Below are 24,871 nucleotides of genomic sequence, written 5' to 3' on the forward strand. Positions count from 1 at the left end.
TCCTAGCGTCGTTCATTTGACAAGACGAACAGCGTCAGGCTGAGCCTTGTCGCAAAGAAGGAAAGGAGTCGTGGTTTGTCCCTTTTTTCCAATCGCAACAATGTCTGAGGAACGATCTGAGAGGTCCGATGGAAGGATCGTGAAGATGGAGGTTGATTACAGTTCCACTGTAGATGAGAGGCTTCCGGAGTGCGAAAAAATGGCCAAAGTAAGTGAGCTTTTACAAGAAGGCCAGCGCTGGCTGAGTCATGGTGCATCCCGATCGGTGCGCTAGCTCTTAAGCTATCATACAACTATGGTGTCTTCAGTTTTATCCTAACATGACCACATATAATGAGCACATATTACTTATAAGTTCGAATATGTTTTTTTAACCTACGCTTAATACCACTTTGTTTTTTGTTTTTTCTAAAACTCCAGAGTTTGTTGTTAAAGAGATGCTAGCTATGTTTAGCACTGAGGTTAGCTTCTTGAGAAGTAGCCAACCTGCTAACCGGTCTCGTTAGCATTCTGCAAGAAGAGACAAAAAAAGCCTGACGTTTGTAATTTTTTAAAAAAGGTGTTAAAGTTAATGTTTTTGTGTTCTCTTCTACAGGAGGGGAAGTTACAAGAGGCTATTGAGAGTTTGTTGTCACTGGAGAAACAGACCAGAACGGTAAGCCAGAACCTCCCACCTGATGCAGCACTACAAATTGTTTACATTATACATTTACATTACAAATAAGAAAGAACTACATTCATAAGAACTACAAAATAATTCCTTGTGTCCAAGAAATGATGTGAGAGCTTTTAATTCTTGTTAATATAACAACTGAACATGTATAGTGTTGGGTAGCGTTGTGTTTTTGACAGCTCCTGATGATATGAGTCATTTACTGTTTGACTATGAAGTTCATTTGATATTTTTTTCCCTTTTAGTTTTAAGTTCTACTTAATTATTTTCTGAAACGTATATGAAATGAAATTCAGAAAAAATAATGGGAGACAGAACTTCTTTTCATCTTGATTTAACATCGATTCAGGATCAATGATGAAACTTGTGTAGTCTTGCCAACCACTCAAAGTGCTTTTCCGTTATTAGTCTCATTCACTCAGCAGTGACTTTCACACAAACTTATGACTGATATGCATATTGGGCTTCAGTGCTTTGCCCAAGATAAATGGGGAGGTCGGATTCAAACACGCAACTTTCAGATTTGGAGCGGTCAACTCGCTGAAACACATTCTGTTTGTGGCTTGCAAACTGTAGTTTCAAAATATTGGCTAGAATTGCAAGCAGTTATTACGGGTTCCAAGTCCACCCCTGGTCCCATTAGCTTAGCATCACTGGAGCTCCGGTGTGGGAGAGCGTTTCCACCTGCAGCTGGAGCCTCAATGGGCAGGCAACGTTAAACCCAAACGCCTAATGCGGCGCCATGCTTGTGCGATGACAAAAATGATGCTCTAGTACAGGGGTCTCAAACTCCAGTCCTCAAGAGCCGCTGTCCTGCAGTTTTTAAATGTGCCACAGGTACAAAACTCTGGAATGAAATGGCTTAATTACCTCCTCCTTGTGTAGATCAGTTCTCCCAGCCTTGCTAATGACCTAATTATTCTATTCAGGTGGTGCAGCAGAGGCACATCTAAAAGTTGCAGGACAGCGGCCCTTGAGGACTGGAGTTTGAGACCCCTGCTGTAGTATGTCTCGTGCTTGTGGCAAGCAGTGACGCCCTTCTGTTCCCCACATTATGACTAATCAGAAATATTTCCGGCCAGCCAAATTTTCAGCTTTAGCAAGGGAAAAGCTAAAAGCCTTAAAAGAAAAAAACAAATCGGAAAAAAAAATAAACGTTGTCTTAGCAAGTCTTGAACATGAATTGTGTTCAGAGCTACACAAGTTAACAAAAAGTAACACATTACCTGGAAAAAGTTGAATTTGGTGCATTTATCTTGAATATAGCTCAGAAAACTTTAACCAAAATTATTTCTTAAAACAACAAAAAAAAAACCCACTTCACTTACAAATTTCAGTTTACTAATCTGCGTACGTGTATTTAATGAATAGATTCTGTTTGAATTTGTCACAGGCATCAGATATGGTGTCCACCTCCAGGATCCTGGTGGCTGTGGTCCAGATGTGTTATGAAGCAAAGGATTGGGATGCTCTGAATGAAAACATCATGTTACTCACCAAAAGGAGGAGTCAACTCAAACAGGTCAGTGCTCTGTTTACTGTGATCGCTGCTTTCTTCATAACTCTGCCAATCTCTTACCTGTGGCCTCCTCAATTAAGACGTCGAATCAAAAAAAGGAACATATTTTAATTAGAAGTCCTTAATATATTAAAGTGTTAAATAGAAATTATTTAAAGTAATTTTGTGAGATTGTCGGTCATCAAATTGAGTTACTCTACTGCAATATAAATTATTAATATACTGCAAATGTTGTAATTTCTGCAAAATTAGCAGAAATTCCAATATCTGCAAACGCACTCATATGTTCATGAACATATGAGTGTTTTTTTCAAACTCGTATGAAAAATATAAGTTTTCATATTTCAAACTCGTTGAAATATGAAAACTCATATTTCAATGAGTTTTGAAATATGCTCATATAAAATGTAACTTTCCTTGGGTACATTTGTATTTACTGTGGCCTAAATATGTGATTTGTTTTGCTCTTCATCTCAGGCTGTTGCCAAAATGGTGCAGGAATGCTACAAATACGTGGATGCTGTAACTGACCTGAACATCAAGCTGAGGCTTATAGACACACTTCGCACTGTGACTGCCGGCAAGGTATAAAATCCCTTGATGCCATAATTAGGGATGAACCAAACGGTGCAGTTAACTGTAGTCATTGTGACGTTATAACACTGGACAGTTCGGAGTAATAAAATGCTAAAAAAATTTTTATTATTTTCTTTTTTGGGCCAAAAATGGAATCGGCAGATTGGGCTTTTTAAAGATCGGTGACCAGCCAGAAAACTGCAATCGGTGCACCGCTAGTCATAATAACATTATCTGTGAAACAGCTGTATTTTTATTTAGGGGAAATAGATATATTAACAGACATTAGCATAAATGCACAAACGATGAACAAAAAGGTAAAAACAATTTCCACCCTGTTCTTGTATGTCCTTGTACTGATTGTGTTGTCATTCAAATTACCCTATTTTCCGCACTATAAGGCGCACTGCATTATAAGGCACACCTTCAATGAATGGCCTATTTTAGAACTTTTTTCATATATAAGGTGCACCGCATTATAAGGCGCATAGAACAGACGCTACAGTAGAGGCTGGGGTTACGTTATGCATCCATTAGATGGAACTGCGCTAAAGAGAATGTCAACAAAACAGTCAGATAGGTCAGTCAAACTTTATTAATAGATTACAAACCACCGTCCTGAAAACTCCGTTCATTCCCAAAATGAATAAACAGCTGTTTTATTATTTTCCCCGAGGTAAAGTAAGTGACGTGTTATTTTCGTGACACAGTTTATCTTTTAACAACAGCTAGGTATAACATATAGTGGAGGGGAACTTTTCCTGGATTCAATAAACACGTAAAAAACAGTCTGATGCTGTTACGGTAAATCAAACGTTAGTGCAATCACAATATATATCCACTTCCGCACCATTGATTCGTTCATGTTAAATTCTCTTGCTGCTGCTCTAGTCCCGTGTTCTACTGCGTGACTGATCGCCTTGAGTTTAAACTTTGTGTCGTAAGCGTGTCTCTTAATAGGAGCCATTTTGGGGTTTTTACACAAAACCCAGCGTGCACCGCGCGCTTCTTCTTCTACGGGGGAAAATGAAGTTGGCGGCTGCTTACCGTAGTTGCGAGACCTGCTGTGGCTCAATATTGGTCCATATATAAGGCGCACCGTGATTATAAGGCGCACTCTCAGCTTTTGAGAAAATTGAAGGTTTTTAGGTGCGCCTTATAGTGCGGAAAATACGGTAATCTAAGAAACAGGCTTCGATGTAAAGGGGAGGGGGCCTGTATTTGATTCTCACAGATTTGTAACCTTGAGTAAACCCAGTATAACTGCATTATAGATACTAAAAGGAAAAGCAAAAAAAAAAAAGACTTTATTGTTTTTATTTTAGACAGAAAAGCAACAACTGTTCCTTACTCTGCCAAAACCATTCAACGTATTAATACAGATATTTTTGATTTTGAGGCATAGATTTAACCCTAAAACTCCCTGACTAAGCATTTATTGCTGTTTTTTGTGTGTATTCCTTTATGTAGCGAAACGCTGGCAGTATGACAACCTGATGTTAGCTAGTTAGTCAGGTTAGCTGCTCAGGTAGTCAGTATCCATGACACATTTGCCCCTTGCTCAATAAAGTTTCTTTAAAAACGGAAAAAAAAGAATGCGCTTCAAAATAAAAGCATGAATATAAATGACTGACTACTTGGAGAAGTCGATGCAGATGTTGAACTTTATTCAACTGAAAGCTTTCAAAACAGCCATGTAAACTAGTGCTTTAGAATTCATCTGGAAAAATGTGTTTAGGTAAAGTTAAGTACACTAAACGTTTTCAAAGTTAGCAATAATGCTAAAGCACTAAATGGAAAAAAAATGCTCTGCTATTAGTGGAATAATTTATCAGAAAAAATGTATTCAGTGGAATTTACAGGACGCTAAGTGCACTAAACGTTTTCAAACTCGGCTAAAGCACTAAGTGGAAAATTAGCTCTGCCATTAACGGATTAATTCCCCCAAGCATAAATTTAGGGGAACTAAGTGCGGTAAATGTTTTCAAAGTTAGCAAAGGGTGTTATTGGAATTTTAGCACTTCTGCTAATCCCCTAATAGTGTGATCAGTTATAGTGGTTTCCAAACTGCCAAATTTTCTTGTTTTTGCAACAAAGGGAAAAGCATTGTTGCATTTTTCAGTCACGCAACTGACTAGTGAGAGAAGTGCTGGCCCATGTCCACTCTGATTTTGCCCTTTAAATCCTTTACTGGCCGGTACGCTAGCTGCGTGCCACAATGCACTAAATGGTTCTCTCTGACAGATCTATGTAGAGATCGAGCGTGCAAGGCTGACAAAGACGCTGGCTAACATCAAGGAGCAGAGCGGTGACGTCAAAGAGGCTGCCGCCATCCTGCAGGAGCTACAGGTGAGATCCAAACCTTTTTATGCGCAAGTAATATGCGAGCTGCTAAGACCCGTCTCATTTACCGGTTGTTTTTTTGTTGCTCAGGTGGAGACGTACGGCTCCATGGAAAAGAAGGAGAAGGTGGAGTTTATCTTGGAACAGATGAGGCTCTGCATTGCTGTCAAAGATTATATTCGCACCCAGATCATCAGCAAGAAGATAAACACCAAGTTCTTTCAGGAGGAAGGGGCCGAGGTAAGAGACGGTAGCGGTCCTCGTTAGCATGTCTTCTCTCAGAAGCTGTTGCATCTTCTACTGCTCATCCAAACTGCGTACTTAAACGTTTTAATTATTATTTTGTCCTTTTACCAACACAGGAGCTGAAGTTAAAGTATTACAACCTGATGATTCAGGTGGACCAGCACGAGGGCTCCTACCTGTCGATATGCAAGCACTACAAGGCGATTTACGACACGCCCAGCATCTTGGAGGACAGCAGCAAGTGGCAGCAGGTAGAGAGTCGACATGTTTTGGGCAGAGTTTTGCTGCGTAGGAGAAATGGTTTAGTGTTTCACTCCTTTATCAAGCGTGACTGTTTTCTAGTAAGGTTTTAGAAGAGGTTTCCTGAAACTGGCGCTTGCAAAGTTCTTGTCAAACATCAAATGTAGTTCTCACTGACTGAAACCTGGTTGCACATGTCGGTTTTATTCAACGCAAGGACCAAAGCGCTGCAATCAGCTAACAAGCATTTTCTGCCCATTTCGCCCTACAGGCCCTGAAGAGTGTGGTGCTATACGTGATCCTGTCTCCTTACGACAACGAACAGTCAGACCTCGTGCACAGAATCAGCGCCGACAAGAAATTGGAAGAAATCCCCAAGTACAAGTAAGACCGCCCGTGCCTCAATTTGCTTCGACTCCGCCGTTGATACATCGATTACGACATGCCGAGGGTGACGTTCTTCCTCTTTTCCCAGGGACCTTCTGAAGCAGTTTACCACTATGGAGCTAATGCGCTGGGCCTCGCTGGTGGAGGATTATGGGAAGGAGCTGAGAGAAGGCTCGTCTGAGAGCCCGGCGACAGACGTCTTCTCATATTCAGAGGAGGCAGAGAAAAGGTGGAAGGACCTTAAGAACAGGGTGGTGGAGCATGTAAGTCACTCATGGAAGGGCAGGCCAAAACGATCGGAGTCGCACCAAATGTAAATTAGATTGTCTTGTTTTGTTGCTATACAAGTTTGAGTTTGTTTTTTTTGTCTCTCCCCTCCCCCTTAACAGAGTGTCCATCTGTACGTATTCCCTTTGCGTTGAAGCACCAACCATTACTTTTACTAGCTTTGTTATCCGGTTCTCTGTGCATCCTTAAAAAGTCTTATATTTATGTATCTAAAATTAAGGCCTCAAAATGTCTTAAGTTCATTAAAAAATGTAATTGGGCCTTAAATACACATAAGTACAAGGTCTTAAATGTTGTCGTAGCGGGAATATTTAACTTGTATTTTCTCTGTCTTTTTTTCTTCTTGAGTCTCACAGACTTCTTCGTTGCATTCTGTGACTCGAGGCGGTTGAGGCTACCGCTAGTTAGATGCTAATATGCCCATGCTAGCTAGCTAGCTTTTTATTTATTTTGCATCCATCATCAGAGCAAATTTATTGCCAGTTGGATAGATGATGTTCGTCTTCGCCATCGGCTCACACCTATGGCAAACTTGTGCAATCTGCATAATAGCTTGGCACTGCGGGAGTTAAGGCTATAAAGAGCATCGCAAAATATACGATCTTTGTCTTTTAAATTATTGATGCGATTCAGGTCTTAAACTTCATTCATAACCGTCTTAAAAAGTCTTAACTTTGAGTTGATGAAACCTGCAGAAACCTTGGCTTTGTTATGTTTTATATAATGTTATGCAATACTATATTTTATATGATGGTAATTTTGTACTATATTACATGGAAATCAAAGCAGTCATTGAGAAGCTGCACAGATGGGTGTTTCTTGGTATAGGACAGTTCTAGGCTACAGATTGTAACAAAATGTTGTTTACATCCGGTCTGGCTTCTCCTATGACCTGCGTCACAGATGAAGGACGTAGAAGTCGGATGAAATGCGACATGATGACTGTTTTGACTGGATTCTTTGAAAACAATCTGATGCGTCTCCAAATTAGTGGAAGTCGCTCCAATCGGATTTTTGTTTTTGGGTGAAAAGATCGGAAGCGGGCCGTTCAGACCGCCGTATAAAAGTCGGAAAAAACATCTGATTTGGGTCGCATTCACCTGCTGTGTTAATGTAGCCAAGTCATGGCCAGGCACTGGAAAACAATTTATGTTGGGTCAATTTGTTTATTTATTGTTTGAAGTCACAAATTACGATGTGATAATTTACTGAAACAATATAAATGCATCTATTGATCTTAAATTAGAAGTGAGACAGAGAGAATAATGAGAAGAGGTATTTTATAGTCTCCTTATCCTCACTCTAGTAAGCTTTATGTCTCTGGATGTTAGTCTCCATTATTGATTGTAATTATATTGAAGATTTTTGTTTTTTCTTTCTCTCAGAACATCAGAATAATGGCCAAATATTACACCAGAATCACAATGAAAAGGATGGCTGGCCTGCTGGACCTCTCTGTTGACGTAAGCAAACCTTTTAGCAGCTCGTTCTATCTGAAGCTGACAGTACCACCAAAAAAACCACGTTACTAATCCACCTGTTGAAATCCTACGCCAGGAATCGGAGGAGTTCCTCTCCAGCCTCGTCGTAAACAAGACCATCTACGCCAAGGTCGACCGGCTCGCTGGCATCATCAACTTTCAGCGGCCCAAAGACCCCAACGACCTGCTCAACGATTGGTCGCAGAAACTCAACTCCCTCATGTCGCTGGTCAACAAGACCACGCACCTTATTGCCAAGGAGGAGATGATCCACAACCTGCAGTGACACGAGAACAGTTTCTACTTTCACGTTTTTGTTTCATGTTCACTTGTGTTTATGTTCAGGGGGAACGTTTGTACAGTACGTTAGTGGAGTACCGCCGCGGCGCCCGATTGCAGTATCGTAAGATTTGGAAAAAGCAACCGCAAGACACACACGCCCTCTATGAGTTGTTCCTTTTTTCTTTTTTTTTTTATTGTCTAGTAAAACATTGACAATAAACATATTGTACCTCCAGTCTTTGCATTTCCTCCTCTCTGTTTAATGTGGTTTTATTATAGTTTCACATTTTATTTTTTATGGAAACATTACCGAAATTCAAATGCAACCAAATATTTGCAAACAAGATAAAATGACTCATAACCACTGTTTTTTTGTTGTTGTTGTTTTCTCCCCTAATCTTTTTTAAGTTAGGTAAGCCAAAATTTGATTCTTTCAGCTAAATGCCAGAAAAATGAGAGGAACATTTATGGAGATGTTTTTCGTTTGAACTTTTCAGAAGTTTACAGTACATGTACTAAGATTACTTTGCATTTAAATCGTTTTGGAAAGCCCAGATGATGATTTCCTGACTTTTATAGTCTTCTGAAATGTTTAATTCCCAACATCCAAGTTAAAAGGAGCCAAACCTATGAATGCTTTTTACGACAAAATGTCAAAAATACTTCATAATGTAACATTATGAAAAAAAAGTTGAATTGGTGGGAAATGTGTGCATTAACCCCAAAAATAAGGCAAAACAGCCTTATGAAAATGCTGGCTGAAGCTGGTACGATAGTGTCAGTATCCACAGTGAAATAAGCAAAAGCAACATAAAGAGCCAGATTACACTTGCGGATAATAATCTTAATTTTGGGGAACATGTTCTTCAGCCTGGTGTAATTAATAAACTTTGGCTACACTGACTAATCTAAAATTGGGAAGAAAAAGGCTTACGCTTGGAAAACTGAGGATAGTACCTCAGTTGTAAAGCACAGAGGTGGCAGCATTATGTTGAGTAGGTGTTTAGCTGTAGGAGGGACTGGTGCACTTCATTAAAAAAAAAGAAGATGGAGGCAGTATTAAAGTGCAACATGTGGTCACATTGAAGCTGCAACTCAACACGCGAGTCAGGAAGTCGAAGCTTTGAATCAACGATGAATCATCAGATCAGGCTTAACGACAACTGGGCAAAGAGGTCAAAATCCTCTAAAACAGCTAGTTTATAATCCAATTGTGGTCATATTTGACATTTTCCTCCCACCTAAATTTCTATGAAATGCTTAGAAAAAAGTAAGTACGACTATGCATAGTTTGTAATTATGTTTTGTGATTTACACTCCTATATGAGGTCAATGACTGCTGGACGACTTTCAAGTAAGCGTAACACGTTTCGGTATATTTTGTTTCTGATCATTTGAATTGTTTGTAGCTGTAAGCCTTTGTTGTTGTCATTCAAAGAAAAAAAATCACTTTAAATTTACAATTTTCACTTTCTGATTTGAACCACAGTCTAAGTTACTGGAACGCCCACTCGGGTGGTTCTGTCATTTGAAATATAAAGAAAGTATGAAGACAAAACGGTCAATTTGTTTGAAACTCTTCTATGTACTCTATTGAGGAGTTATTAAAATTTGACAGTAGTTGGAAAACATAAGCTACATACCTTTCTTACCTTTTTTCCCCCATGAAAACGTATTGGTTAAATTACATATATCAACTTTGGTATGGATAATATAAGCAATATGTGTAAAAAACGATAATGTCTAACAGATTAAGGTATTTTTTATTTCATTACATAAACTGTCCTAACACCACAATACTTCAAATGAAAAAAAAAAATCACTTAAAAATACATTTAAAAAAAAAAGAGAAAAGAAAATATACTCAAATACTTACAGAATCATTTGCACGGGAGCAAATGTTATTGATATATTTTTTTTGTGACTTTGTGTGTGTGCTTCAAATAACTAAACTAATTTGGTCTCAGTGCCAAAGCAAATATGCAGTGAATAAAAAAATACTAATGGTGGGTTATCAATGATTTAATGAGGAGAGACACAGAGGACACTGAAGCAGCTTTAAATTAATTAATTTTGGGGGAGGCTGGCGCTAACACTTATGAGTGTTGTCTTTTTTTTTTCAAAGCAAAACTTTGACCCGTAAAAGAGGAAAAACATTGGCACTTCCACGGCAAGTCCTCCTCAACCTTCAGATCACTACATCCCAATATGCTTTGCGATGGTCTGACAAGTGGATCCAAGATGGCGTAGAAAGTAAAGCTAGGTAAGTGTTGACTTCCCATTTTTAGCTCCTTTACTTGTCTTTTTCGTCGCAAAGCCACCGACACGAATCCCCTCCACAAATCAGTAGCACGGTGACGATTGTTTGGACTCCGTGCACCGGTAGGAACAAGATGTCATATGAATTATATGCGCCTAAACACGGTGGCAGGAAAAAAAAAAAAAAAAAAAAAAATTCAGGCCCGAGTCCGTTTTGTTTCGGCGAACCTAGCCGAGCCAGCTAGCCTGCTACCATTAACAAGCCAGCCCAGCTATTCTCGCTGGGAGCTCATCAGTTTGCTGCCAAGAAAAGACGGTGCTTTTTGGCCGCCGTGCTAAATGTTAGCTGCACGTCCTCAGTTTAGGAGCAAAACTGTTACAAGCGACGCAAGCAGACAGCGGATTTGTTGAGCATATTTTAAGCGATTTTTTTTTTTTTTTTTTGACGCTGCCGTCATCGTTCAGATTTGCAGCAGTCAAGATAAGTTTTCCAGACAAACAACAGCTACAACTCCCCTCTGGAAAACGAAATAATTCATCGTTGTTGTCCGTTTTTAAGTAAAAGCATCATAGTTTCTGATGAATTTGCATGTTTTATTTTTGTGTATTTTTTTTTTCTACCTCGCACATAGTTGCTAACGGTAGTGTCAGCCTAAATAACTATGTTTGGGCTTAAGCACGATTTTTATAAGGCAGCTCGTAAGCTAACCGAGCCGTACACAGATATATTAGTTTGACTTTATTACATTAAATGAGTATGATACCCACAAAACTACTTGTGGTTAAGAAGTGAGGGAAATTTTGCTACATTTAGGTAGCGAGTTTTTTTCTTTTTCTTTTCTCGAGATTTTTTATATAGTTCTCTCAAGTGTGAGCGAATATTAACTTAATATATTGTAACAATTTTCTATCTCGTCAACATTCTTTGCTGTAATTCAAGCACCTTTGATATGCTTTGCTCTTATTGACAGCACCTCGCACATATTGCTGTTAAAATGTCAGCAGGATGTTGCCATAATGATTCTTTGTGACTCTCTGTGTGAGTCATGTATTTAAATTAGTTTTATGCTTCCAGCACATGAAAATACACTCATCAGCATCATGACCTTGACATGTACAATGTGTCAATAGGTGCTGGACATTATAGAAAGCATTGACTGCATCTACAAGGAAAGACTGTGAAGGTCTGAAACCTTTCTGAAGCCAAGAACTAGCCCACAAGAAGCTGGAAACGAATTTGTTTTTATGCGTTTTGGCCTTTTATCCACACAAAAACTTGGTTAAATATTACCAGAAGTTATTATTTCGAAAGACTCAAGACTAATGTGGAGATTTCAAAAAACTTTTGTTTGCATGTGTGTATGGCAAAATAGATTTGGGTTTCCAGCACATTGCAGTCTGCGACAAATCGATCCAGATACTTGCTTTGACACAATTCCCAATTGACATTGTCCTGTGTTTTGTCAACTTTATATTCTGCTTAAGAGTAGTTCAACCCATCTGTCCACACAAATGCATCCCGTAGCACCATGTTTAATCCCTAACAGGAAGTTGTGGTTGTTTTGAAGCAATCTGATTGGCTGATATAGAGTTTAGCGTTGCGCTACACTGCCCCCTAATGGTTTGGAATGTTTAAGATGACGCTCCAGGGCATACTTGTACGGGTTCATGTGAATGAAAAGTTTTCTGAAACGGTTACTGTGTGTACAATTTTTTATTTTTTTTTAAACCAGTATTGCAGAGATAATCACACCCAGTTTAACAATAAAATTTGGTATGACATTCAGCTAACCCTATCTGTTGTTTTTGGAGAATAAAACATCAGAAATCTTTATCAGACAATTATTTTGTCTGCTAGACATGCACAACGTACAGAAAGACTAATGTTTTAGACCACTGCTGTATTTTCTTTGTTGTTGATGTTTTATTCCCAAAATTTCCGGTTAACTTGAAAAAAATTTTTTAGTACAAAAATACAGTGAGACAACTGATGGACTGCCTTAGCGCCACTACCACCAGGCTTAGCTTGTTTTCCGGGGGAAACTCACTTTTACACATTTTGCGTTATACAGTACGTGTAAAAACAATTTCATCCCAATCTACTTGCCTACATTACACCTTAACAAATCATTTAATTTCCTTGTACTTATTAGTCTATTTATGGAGAACAAAAGCCTCCTCTTGGTGACCAGATTTGGTCAATGTTCAATTTTACCGTCCTTGATCGGTGACCAGTTGGCCGGATTCATATATTCATAAACTGGATCTTTTTCTGATGAATACCTGCATAGTTTGTAGCAGCTAATGCGTCACACTGATGGCAGCACTGAAGAAGACTTGAAGTTGGTTATTTTTAGTATCATTAAGGTGTTTTAAAATAAAAGGAAGCACAGAAAAGCCGTCTAAAACAAAACTGCATTTCCTTCCGAGGCAATGTAGGCTGTTCATTCAGACTCCTACAGCAGATAGCCAGACTATTTCAGGTGCTGCTGATGTAATTTTGCTGATTTTGTTGTTTTGTCTGTTATGAGTACAAAATACAGCTGTGTGCCAGGAGACATCAATTGGTAGCTCCATTGGGAACATTTCTGCAAATTGTACCTGGAGCCGATTTCAGCAGTTAAGAGGAAGTCTCAGTGTTTGACCTTTAATGCCAGATTGGTAGACTTTTGACAATTTTATACAGAGCCCTGTATTCCCTTGAGAATACACACAGATTGATGTTTACTTTTAGTGATGCTAACTGCGACATTTGCTAGAGTTGGAAACTCCTAACCCCATGAAGTCATTGGCTCAAATGTCTAATACCCTTTTTTATAGTGACTGTTGTCTTGTGAGGCTTCACGTCCAGTCCTGGTCAAAGCAATATCAGTCACAACAGGAAAGCTACAAACAATTCGGAATTGGTTAAAACCACTATTGGCACGTCAACTTTACCCCAAAAATTCAATTTAGTCACAAACACTATTGAGGTATTGTGTATACGCCTCTGGATTTTTCCTGGACCAAATTTTCCTGAGACCGTAGTTAAGACACACTATGTTACATGGAGCTTCATTAACAAAAGTCAGTTTATGCCATTTATTTTTTTGTTCTGTTATAATTTATTTGCATTGTACATTTTAAAGCAGCTGAAATATTGTCTAATCTAAACTTCTTATTGCCGTTTGGTACAATTGCATATCTGTTTGACTTTCATACCATCAACAAACTGCTGCTTGCAAAACTAACTTTAATCAGCAAGGAATGAAAAATAATGTGACACGGATTTCAACTAATGCCTTGTTCTCTTTAAGATCTCCGAATTACAGCAGGATAGCTTATTCCACACGATGCGAGTTACACAGCTGTACATTTCAATATTTTCCAATTTTCTCAAAGCAAGGATAAATGATTGGATTTGTCATTTTAAAGTGTCCTTAGCATCTCGTTTGAAGGAATAGCACTAATATGTTTTCGTACTTTTAAGTGTGCATTCCCTGTTGAGGTAGTAGACCCATACTTTAACTGTGAAATTACAAACACTACATCACATGACCAAACAAATGCCACATAACCAATCTCCTCTGCTCCCCCTCCAGAAACAAACGGCAATAAGATGGAAATAAAATTGGTAGTTAATATCGCCCCAGTTTCAATTATTGGGCCGATACAAATATGTAAAAAAAATTACAAATATCGGCTGATACCCATGTTTGTACCGATACGTCCACATCAGGAAGCCACAGTTTCCTGATGTGGTGGGGAAAGGGCTGGCCATGTTGAGTTAGTTTGGTTGTTGTGAAAGTGATGAAATGTAGGTGGTGTGGTAATTTTCACAGTGTTCAAATTGTAGGGAAAATAGACATTTTCATATCTGTGCATCCCGAACTCGGACAAGTCGACTCTTATGAAACACGAGCGATTCTGACCCCTGATCAAAACAAAGTAGTTATCAGCAGCCACTGCCAAGCAGGTATTATTCATTGTAATCACATCATCATATTTCACTACAGCAAACTGTAAATTATGGAAAATTATGTTTAAACATAGGTTTTTAAAATGGAATGAAACATTGCCGGGGGCGGTTAGAACAGATGCACGACATCTGCAGTTCACACTCCAAAAACCTCGAGTATGAAAACGATCACAACCACACAAGAATGAAACGGTGAAGCAGTGAAATGGCCTACTCCCATTGACACATTATAATGCAGTAACCACTTGGGTAAACTAAGTGCATACAAAAATATCTCCTTCCATTTACTCAATCAAGACTTCTGAACAACAATACACACACACACACACACACACACACACACTCTGAGTGTGATGTGAATAGGATGGAGTTCTGGCTGCGGGCCTTATGCGTTTTAAAGAACGACCTGTAACTCTAGCCAGGGGTCGCATTACATTAATGTACAAAACGCACAGTTGCCGCTGTTATTTAAATAAATCGGTAAATGAAGTCACTGATGATTGATTCTAATACAAGTTATAGAAATAAACAGAATCACAAGTCAAGTAGACCAATAGCTGCTTTGATTTAACACCTGGTAAATCCCTTTCATTCATAGACTGACTCTGCTGTGATTGGCAGATGTGTTTCCTTCCTGTTGTCTCTCAAGAGATTTCCGTTTCATATTTTTAATGCCTATTTTTTTTTAAGGGGGGAAAAATAAGCTACTTTTCCATCTGTATTCCAGTCATGTAGCTGTAGGTTGAAGCAAAATGAGGGATGACTACAGCCGTCGGTGTTACTGCGAATCCGCTGAAGTGTTGATATTCCTTTGAACGCGACACGAGTCGGCATTAAAGGCGAGGCGTGGATTAATATCACTTGGAGTAAAGAATCCTCCTTCACCTCAGCTTTGCTTGTTAGTTGCCATAATAGTTGCAGCAAGTCCACTGTTTCCGCAGCATCAAACAGGAGGAAATGGTTTCTGAAAGTGTCCGCTGAAGTCTCTTTTGCATATCAATATTTTGGGCTTCTCTGTTTCGCAGCTATTTTGTGGAACACAACCAAGCGTTCTTGTGAACTTGATGTGCATTTTAAAGTCCAAAATGTGCCTGTAATTAAAATTAAATGTTCAAGAACTTGTGGATTTTAGGAGTTTGTTCCGTCACATCTGGAAAAACGACAAATTGCTGGCCTGAGACAAAGTGAAACCGGAAGTTTTTTTTTTTTTTTTTTTTGGTGAACTAGTAACAATTAAAGACAATGTAGTACATAAATAAAAGCCTCGTGCATTTAATGTAAACTTAAAAGGTGCCAGGGTGAAACTAGCTCCGCCTTCGAGGCGCAGCTCCTCCTTTTAAATTGTAGTTTCCAAACCGAACTGGAAGCCCCCTCTTGCCTCCTCCAGACTAGCCAGCAGGAATTAGCAAACACCTGATTGAGCTGTGCGTTTGCTGAGCTCATTATAGGAGCAGCTTCTCCCTGAAACGCCGGTAAAAACGTTAAAGTGTTAATAGAGGAGCCATGTTGTGATGACTTCCTGAGGGCGGAGTTTCAGAAACAGCAGGAGATTTTAAGTCACATTTGCATACGGCATTTTTATAACAACTGATGGCAACAACTTACTTGACTGGGCTATGAGATGGCACTATGTGCCTGGAAAATACCACTGTCCCTTTAAAGAGTGATGTGCTTATGGAAAGAATCGTAGGTGAAGAAACTACTCCATTTTGACAAGTGGGGAACAAACCTATTTTTTTGTTGCCCTATTTTATGACTCAAAAAATATTTACCAATATGCCATATACTTTCAACAGTGTTGTGTGAACATGGTCAGCAACAATATTCATCTGAAAGAAGGTTTGTTGCAGTTTATTTTGTACACATTTGATCAAGGTAGTCAACCTGTTGTTTTTGTCAGTTTTGATTTCTTTATTATATTTTCACATTGGCTGTTCTACTCCTAATTGCACTGAGTGAACAAATTAAAGTTGCATTGTTTTTACATGTTGGACCACGTTTGTGAAACTATTGGTGTATTTAAGTGTTACGTACTGGTGCAGTTATCAAATAAATTATTACATTACATTTATGATAAATAAAAGAAACATTTTAAATCAATTCCGCGGTGTATCGGATCGGTATCTGCCGGTACTAAACCTCAGGTGTCAGTATTTTATTAGAAGTGGAAAAAGAAATACTAGCCAAATCGTTGATCGTGTCTGAATAGTTGCCCGTTACTGGCTTTTCAGCATCTCTTCGTCATGTTATTGCATGGAAAGCATGCAATATTTTTATTACTCATTCAAAGCCTGAAATATCAAATTTGTGGTTTTGTTTTGTGGTAATAAAAACATTTTTACCATGGATGCCTTGTTGGCAAATACACACTTTAATCATTCAATTTCAAAGACTGACTACTTTTCAGCTTTGGAGCTAAAAATATTTGAAAAATGGCCAAATTTTCTTATCCCTTTCTTTTTAGGAAGTCATATTTTATAGATTAATAAACTGTGCTGACTTTGAGGTATTTGAAATGTGGCATCAGTGTTTTTGATCCGCACTTTTAGGATAAAAGCTGTTCAGTTTGTACGCCCTGTGAGCCGCAGGGCCAGTTGTTTAAAGCGGTAAGTTTGCATTGGGGCCGACAGATATTAGGCTACCAGCCAAGGATAAGGTGTTCCCCAGGAGGTCACAGTGTACCCTCCATATTCTGATGCGTAGCAGCTTTATGTAACCCGTTCCCATCCGCACTTTATTTTCTTTTTCTTGTTTTGGCCATTAACAGCTCTCTTTTTTTTTCTGATACAGTGAATCTCCCAGTTATTCCTCCATTGTTGTTTTTGACATATTCTTACTTTCAGAATGCTTTTGTGCTCTACATCAGCTCAGAACCTGACAAATGATGAACCCACCAGACATAAGAGGGGCTTATAATCTGCCATTTATGGTGTGAAATGTATTTTTGCATCAACTACAGATTTTTATTTATTTTTAAAATAAAATCTCAAACTGTTTGAATGTCTGTCTGTGGCTTTAAGTCAGGGGCCTCAAACTCCAGTCCTCGAGGGCCGCAGTCCTGCAGTTTTTAGATGTGCCACAGGTACAAAACACTGGAATGAAATGGCATAATTACCTCCTCCTTGTGTAGATCAGTTTTCCAGAGCCTTAATGACCTAATTATTCTGTTCAGGTGGTGCAGCAGAGGCACATCTAAAAGTTGCAGGACTGCGGCCCTCGAGGACTGGAGTTTGAGACCCCTGCTTTAAGTGAACCAGATCAAAAAGCACAATGTTAACCTCTAGCGTGTGTTTGCTTTGCTAAATTCTTCCCTTGCTTAATCCTGTTTGTTGTTCTCAGTTTTTCCCGTTGGTCTGACTGACCGTTTCTTGCAAGGATTCAACCGGCGAGAGATTTCAAAGTTGCTAATAGAATCAACGGCTGCGGCTTTCTTCTTAAAATCATCTGTGTAACTATCAAAAAGTTGTGACTTGCAACTGGTTCAGTCAGACTCAGTCATTTGTCGCAGCTTGTTTCAGTTTTTTAACTGCGGAAGTTCAGGTCCAAAATGCCAGCTAATTACCGACTGTCTCCACGTTCCCATTTAAAAAAAAAAAAAAAAAAAAGTCATGACACACACCGCCGTTCGTCTTCTCTGAGCGACCCTCAGGTCTCCAGAGAGACGGTGTCTTCATCGTGAGTTGCACCCAGAGATGATTGTTTTTGTTCCGCTCTTGTGGAAATCTGTTGCAATCCGTGGAAAAGGAGCACGTCCATTACTGTGGGTGCCAGGATGAACGAGCTTTACTATTAAAGTCTTTTGAGATTTTACTGCAGGACTCAATTTTTCACTGAACCGTACCGTTTGGTTGCCTCGTACACTAGATTCCTCTCTGTGGCTTCGACTTGCATTTCTTGAACGTTCTGTTTTCATGCAGCAGAGCGGTTGCGACATTCTAGTTTGGTCTAATGAGTCACCATCAACTCATCATCTCAGCCCCTGATGTGACTAGCTACTTGCTCCAACAACAAAGCCAAAAAATAATAAAATAGTGCTCCTTTTTTTCGGGTTTGTGTTTGGGCTGCAAGCCTGTGCTTTTGGATATTGATGAGACAAAACAGAGGTTGGAAGTGATGTACCAATTCCAAAATGCTTTGCAGAAGAAGTGGCATCTGTTATCATTTGGCAAATTTTTTTTTTCTTTCAATCTCCAACCGTGCAACAATTAAAAACAAAGTAAAGTTTAACATTCTGGGTTGTTTTTTTTTAATTAACAGTTTTTCTGCAATTTCTATTGGCAAACATTAACAAATACTTCTAAAAGAAGTTTAAATTAAATTCCAAACTTTGCCTATTTACGTTCTGATGTGAAGTAGCTCCTCATCAGTTAAGCCAAGAGCCACATGCGTGGTGTCTTTTTTTCATAAGTTTTAATAATTTTTTATTTATTCTTCAGTAGGGCTGAAATGATTAATTGGATTAATACATTTTTTCACTAATAGATTAATCACGATTAATCCACTCAACTCATTAATCAAATTGGGATGTTACAGAAATTTAAATTTATTTCTGTAGATCAGTTTAAAAAAGTTAAATTCATATACCAGGGTTTCCCCCAGAAAACCTGCTAAGCCCGGTGGTCGGGGTGCCGAGGCGGACCACCGGCGGTCCATCGTGTTTTTGTATTAAAAGATGTTAAGTAGAAAGGAAATATAAAAAATATTGCTGGGTAATTATATGTTACGGGAAGACATTGCCAGTGAAATGCTATCTAAACTCTGAACTGGTCTTAAAAACAACAAATCAAAAAATACAATTAATGAATATAAATTATTTGCACTTTTGTTTAATCCAAATTAAGTCAGCGGCTCCATAAGGACCCCAGGGCTTCAGTGGCCCATTAAATGCTAATATTTTAACACAGAACACAGATACATAAATGTAACATTTGTTTATTGAGATAGTCAGTGCTGCGCAGAGGCGCCAGCGGTGTGATTGGTCCGACTTTAAATGCATAAACAATAAACCCATCTTCTATAAACATATCTTTTAGCTTTTAGGAATAAATTTGCTCCGCCAGTGAAATGCTCAAAGCAACAGAGATGCCTTCAATCTGTTTAAAAAAAATTTATTTTATTTTTTTACATTTTTTTTAAAGTAATTTAAAAAAATATTTTTATTATTATTATTTTCCTAAAAACATAAACAAGAATGGCTTAGCCTGGCGGTGGGGCTAGTAAAGCATGGCGGGCCGCCAGGCCTACAATACACTGGGGGAAACCCTGTATACCATTTAGATTCATTTCATAGAGAGTCATCTATTTCAGAATATTTTTTGGTAATTCAAATTTGTTATTATTTCAATGATAAATTATTATTGAAATTGATTAATCGGATTAATTGATTATAGAATTAATCGTCAGCTAATGTAGTAATCAATTAATCGCTAACTGGTTTAATTGATTACTGAACAGATTGGTCCACTGGAGTACAGATTTTTTTTTAAAAAGGCATTTGCTGAAAGAACAATTAGCAGTAATTAAGCCAAAAGTGCACAAAGTGTGTGTGTGTGTGTGTATATGTAGTTTTACATTTGGGTAAAAAGAAAACCTCCTGTAAAGCACCTTTTGATATCTAATCAGCTAATCCAAATAATAATGAACAGATTAGCCCTACACTGTATTTGTAACATTCTTTGCTACAAATGATCCATTGTACACTAAACGAAAGAATTGGTGTTGCATTTTAGGCAATAAAATGTTTATTTTCATATTAAAAAAATATAGTGAATTATTTTGTGGTTTTTCTATGTATTTCTAATATTGTATATAAAAATGCTAGTGTGGTTAAATGAAAAATCTGCAGAATGTGCCAATCTATCCGATTAATCAGCAAAAATAATTACTAAATTAATTGTGAGTCACAGCCCTAGTTTTTAGTAATGTGCTGAGTTTGAAGCCAACGCGTTAAACCGTGCGTTCGTTACTTTTTGACACCCTTTATTGTCCAAGTTTGCTGTGTCACCAGTTAAAATCCTAACCGCTGCCGGGCAATGAAACCAGCAGTGAAATCTGAAACCTCGCAGCACTAAGGAGCTGGAGTTTGTGTTTGAACTGGAAGCTGCTGAAAGCAAACTGACAACATGTTAGCTGCCGCTGTGCTCACCGAGAAGGAGGAGGTTACTCTACTCAGCTGCATCTTGTTCTTATTTTTGACAGTAAACCAGGTGTGGGTTCTTTTAGCGATGTGGGCGGGTGCCTGGTCCTGCTGCAAAAATGAACAAAGCGTCTCCACATGGCTCGGCCTCGTCTCCTTACAGCAGCTCTGCTTTTGGGCTGCCTTTGTAAACTCCAGGATGAACCTCAGTGACCCTCCAGGGACGCATCTCTAGCTCCCCCTTCAGGCTGTGGGGAGCTGATATGATTTCAGCTCCCCACAGCTGAGACACTCAGTAGTGTCTGAGTGTTTTTGCCTGAGGTTAGATTAAATTAATAAAAAAAAAAACAAACATATGGATTATATCATTTTCGTTGTGTTCTGATTAGCAAAACCCTACTAATAAAAAGGGTGTGCTTTGCAATAATTTTCAGTATTTCCCAGCCCCCTTTTTTGTGAAAAACGTTCTCTTTTCCAACATCAGGAAAAGAAACAACTCTGTTTTAGGATTTGTAAAATGACCATTGGTATTGATGTGGAGTATGACTAAAATAGATTAAATGAAAGTATTTTCAAGGTCAAAGTGAAAACTTGGAAGAAAACGGAATGGAAAGTGCTTTTCTAGAAGTAGTGCACTGATGGCAGTTTTCTGGCTGATTGCCACTCTTTAGAAATATCAGATTTTTGATTTCTTGGCTGATACCAAATTTCTTTTTTTTTTTTTTTTTCTAAAAACTTACTAAATTGACTATTGTTAACCGGACACATGCAGATGTAGTACTGATATCCGATCTCCTAAAATTGAGGAAATCGGGGCCCGATTATTGGCCAATCGGTTCATCTGGGCTCCAATTTCTGCTGTTTCATCTCAGTTCGTAGATCCGATAAACTTTGGAAATAGTAACTGTGTTCGTCTTTGTTCACCTGCAGATGTTCTGTCCCTGAGTCATGGCAGACAGGAGAGCGGAGAAGTCATGTGAAGAAGCCAGCAAATCGTTAGCAAGGCGGGAGTACGAGGCGGCGGTCACCCACAGCACGGACGCCCTGGTGGTCCTCGCGCCCCAAGCCTCGTCGCCCGGCGTCCCCGTACTGCCCAGCCCTCCCTCGGCGGTCGCCGCCGGACCCCTCCGCAGCCGCGCCCTTATCTACCGAATTGCTGCCTTCCTTCAGCTGGTGAGCAACGGGTTGTTGGTTGATTGATCTTTTTTTTTTTATTATTATTATTTTAACTGACAAAAAATGTAGAAATATCTTTGATCAATGCATTAAGAGTCTAGTTGTTTGCTTGAGCCCTGAAGTTATGGAAACTTTCCCGTATCCTTAATTATAGCGTAAACGACTCTGTGGTCGTTTAAAGACTCGTTTTCAACTGTAACGTCTGGGCTTATTTTTCTCTTTCCACCAACAGAAAAACTACGACGGAGCAGATGAAGACTGCAAACATGGTGGGTCGCACTTCTAACTGTGAAATTACTCTTTGGTTCCGTTTGAAGCTGCGGATTCAGATATTTGTTTAAATGCCGCAAACAAACCAGAAATTGTTTTGTTGTTCTATAAAACGTTGCTAGAGTTTTATTTTCTTTCTTGGGGTTTTTGTTTCTCAGTTTGATCTGGGATTTCTCAGCAGCTGCTTTTGTAAACACTCTGAAACTCTGGCGTAAAATGGCCTGTTTTTCTTTTGTTTACTGTGGTGGAGGAGGTATTTGAAGACCACTGTTTGGAAATTGGCTCAAATTATATTAATGTATATTATTGTTAGTTGCTATATGCTAGTTTGTAGCGCATCAGGGGTAAATAGAAAAGAGTCTTGACGACCAAGTACACATTTTGATAGACACAATCAATGACAAGTGCATTGACAGAACATAACGCAAACTATAATGAACATTTATGTTTTTCTGACAATAATTAGGACATGAATTAGCTCCTCCAAGATATTGCGATGTTTTTTTTTTTTTTTAGTAACAAACTAAAATTTCAGTTTTGTTTTTTTTTGGCACCCTTTTCAAAAATTTGCAGTCAAACATTCAAAGTTGTATTTTTTGCCATAACATTGTCTTACAACAAGTTTAAATTCCTAAACATAACATTCCCCTCCCAAAAATGACAGGATTTGAACATGGTCAGTATTTAAATTACAAATAACACTTTTAAAGGCCTTCTGGAATTAGCAACATTAATACAAATAAAAAATTATGTCTTGGGAAGGGGTCAAAGTGCAAAACAAGGATTCCATATTGGTCATTCAAGTTAATATGAACTTTTTACAGTGGTGGTTTTCCACATGGAAGATATGGGCAGTTACTCAGGGCAGCATCAAAGGATGGGTCGTCCAAGAATTAAAAAATAAGACACATAAAATTTTCTGATGGGAATATAGAGATTTCCATAGATTGCCTGTATTTTAATTGGTTGTGGGGTGGGATAAAGAAAGGCACCATTCCTGTTAGAACCAGTATAAGCAAATCCTACAAAATATTTTAAAATGGTTTTCACCCCCGAAAAAGACAAGACGTGAAACAGGGAAGTTAAATTAGAAGGAGTTTGGTGAAAATTCAGCCGAGTTGCAGTGATTGATCAGACCTACATTGTAAGCGAATTGCAGAAAACGTAAAGGTGACTTGTCACATTTACGTAAAAGTTGCAAATGAAAATTCAAAGCATGTTTCGTTGCGAAATTTGTGAATGATGAGTGGATTTACATTAATGGTTGAAGTAGGACGTTTAGCAGGCCAAATAACATTTAAAACCACTCGACCTACTCCATCGTTACTCTCTCTTTACAACACAGCCTTGTTTGTGGCGCTTTAACCCGTTTGCTTTCACTGTGTTGCAGTATTGGCAGATGAGGTTGCCCGGGGTGACGGCTCTCTACAGGCTAGTTTGCGCTCCATGCTTTTGGATGGCAGCCTGCAAGAGGTGGTCAGCATCCTATCTAAAGCCCTGTATGGAGAGCCAGTGGTAAGATGGATTTGATCTAGTTGTAAAGGTGGAATTGTTTATGCTCTGTACATGCTGATTTGTTTATCAGTTTGGAAGGTATTTTTAAGCCTCTTTTCATTTTAATATCCATCTTAATAGGTTGATTATTTTAAAACAGAAGTTTAACTGTCAAAGCAGCAATATTGCATCTTAAAAAACCAAAACTTTGAAGTGTTGGTCCATCAGCTACAGGAGAAAGCCAAACTATTTATATACAGGAAAATTATGTTTCACCATTCCACAGTCTATATCAAAATATGGTGTTTGGTTTCCTGCAGAAAAAAATTATAAGATAACAAATCATTCCCAGTGAATCAATGGAATGAATATATTGCGTTCTTTAAATTTGACTAAAAGTACAACAGTAAATAAGAAAAATGGCATCAACGTACTTGCTGTTGGTTGATGTGTTTATAAACCCAAAGTAGGTTTGGATTCATTTAATACATTCTTATTTTATTTGCTCATAGTCAGTTGGTTGCTATTTTATTTCATATTGTTAAGGCCTGAACTCATCAGAAATACAGACCAGTAAATTTATATTGTACTTTTGACACATTTTGAATTTAAATGTGTTTAAATCCAGACATTTGGTCTGAAATATAGTGAAATTTTGAAATGTAAAATGGTTAGAAACTGTGTAATATGCCATCAAAGATGATTTAAATGTTAATATTTACTGTGTTAAACAAACCTACATGCAAGGAGTCAATAGTATAACTGTGATGAATATAAATACTATTTCCAGTAATGTTTTAACGAATATAATAATTTCCTTCTCGGTCCAGAATGGCATCGTTACAAAAGACCTGACCAGATTAAAAATGCTCTTCTCCGAAATTGAGGTAACTGCATTTGCTTTTTGGTCGTGGACGTTTAGTTTAATAGAGTTAAAAATAATTGTTTTGCTCCGTTTCATTTAGGCAACAAAAAGAGAGATGGCCCCTGAATACACAGATGACCAGGATGAAGGTGAGCACATCCGCATCATGAGTTTATTTCAACCTTTTGCTTTGTTGTATCAACAGCTTCTGTACATTTTCTTTCCGTTTGGTGTCTTTTCTGCAGGCAGTCAGTTGTCACTTTGAGTCTTTTTCTACCAGGTTATTGTCCAGTGAATTGTCTGCTCATTGTGCTCTGAGCTTTAGTGTTCATGTAGCTTTTATATCGACAGAAGTCCAAGATGGCTGGCAGTTCCGGCCTCCTCCCAGAGGGGTCACTAGCAGCGAGGAGTACACACTCTGCAAAAGGTAATCAGCAGATTTCTTCTCATAATTTCAAATAAATGTATGTTTTAGTTGTGAGCAATGAATGAAAAATGTTTCCTTCCCCCAAAATAATCAGATTTATTTTCCTCCAAATATCAAATGTTTTTATTTTTATTTTTTAGGGGGTTATTGTTTTCTTTTTATATTTAGCATCTAATGCTAAATATAAATCTTTAAAATTTCAACAATTAACACACAAGCTATAGAACGACAAAAATATATCCATATATCTT

General features: G+C 38.3%; 2 protein-coding genes across 4 annotated transcripts in view; both read left to right on the forward strand.

Annotated features, from left to right (window-relative positions):
- psmd12 (proteasome 26S subunit, non-ATPase 12) lies at positions 1-8,270 on the forward strand. Its single transcript, XM_005807877.3, has 11 exons — positions 1-208; positions 596-655; positions 2,067-2,195; positions 2,670-2,777; positions 5,013-5,117; positions 5,202-5,351; positions 5,474-5,608; positions 5,869-5,981; positions 6,073-6,247; positions 7,658-7,735; positions 7,830-8,270. The coding sequence occupies exons 1-11, from the start codon at positions 101-103 to the stop codon at positions 8,037-8,039; spliced, it is 1,371 nt and encodes a 456-aa protein (XP_005807934.1). The 5' UTR covers positions 1-100; the 3' UTR covers positions 8,040-8,270.
- Positions 8,271-10,240: 1,970 nt separating this feature from the next.
- The window catches only part of helz (helicase with zinc finger), a 63,152-nt gene continuing 48,521 nt past the window's right edge, over positions 10,241-24,871 (forward strand). For 2 of the 3 annotated variants that reach the window (XM_023333727.1, XM_014472058.2), the window contains exons 1-7: positions 10,241-10,298; positions 21,319-21,561; positions 21,797-21,833; positions 23,225-23,349; positions 24,159-24,215; positions 24,294-24,342; positions 24,545-24,620. In XM_023333727.1, coding sequence (XP_023189495.1) covers positions 21,337-21,561; positions 21,797-21,833; positions 23,225-23,349; positions 24,159-24,215; positions 24,294-24,342; positions 24,545-24,620 — 569 coding nt within the window. In that variant the 5' untranslated portion in view covers positions 10,241-10,298; positions 21,319-21,336. Of the gene's footprint in view, positions 10,299-10,365; positions 10,418-21,318; positions 21,562-21,796; positions 21,834-23,224; positions 23,350-24,158; positions 24,216-24,293; positions 24,343-24,544; positions 24,621-24,871 lie in introns of those variants that run through there. The other variant, XM_023333728.1, reaches the window with a different exon arrangement.

Source organism: Xiphophorus maculatus, chromosome 5 (genome assembly GCF_002775205.1).
Source record: "Xiphophorus maculatus strain JP 163 A chromosome 5, X_maculatus-5.0-male, whole genome shotgun sequence".
In the NCBI taxonomy this organism is placed as follows: domain Eukaryota; kingdom Metazoa; phylum Chordata; class Actinopteri; order Cyprinodontiformes; family Poeciliidae; genus Xiphophorus; species Xiphophorus maculatus.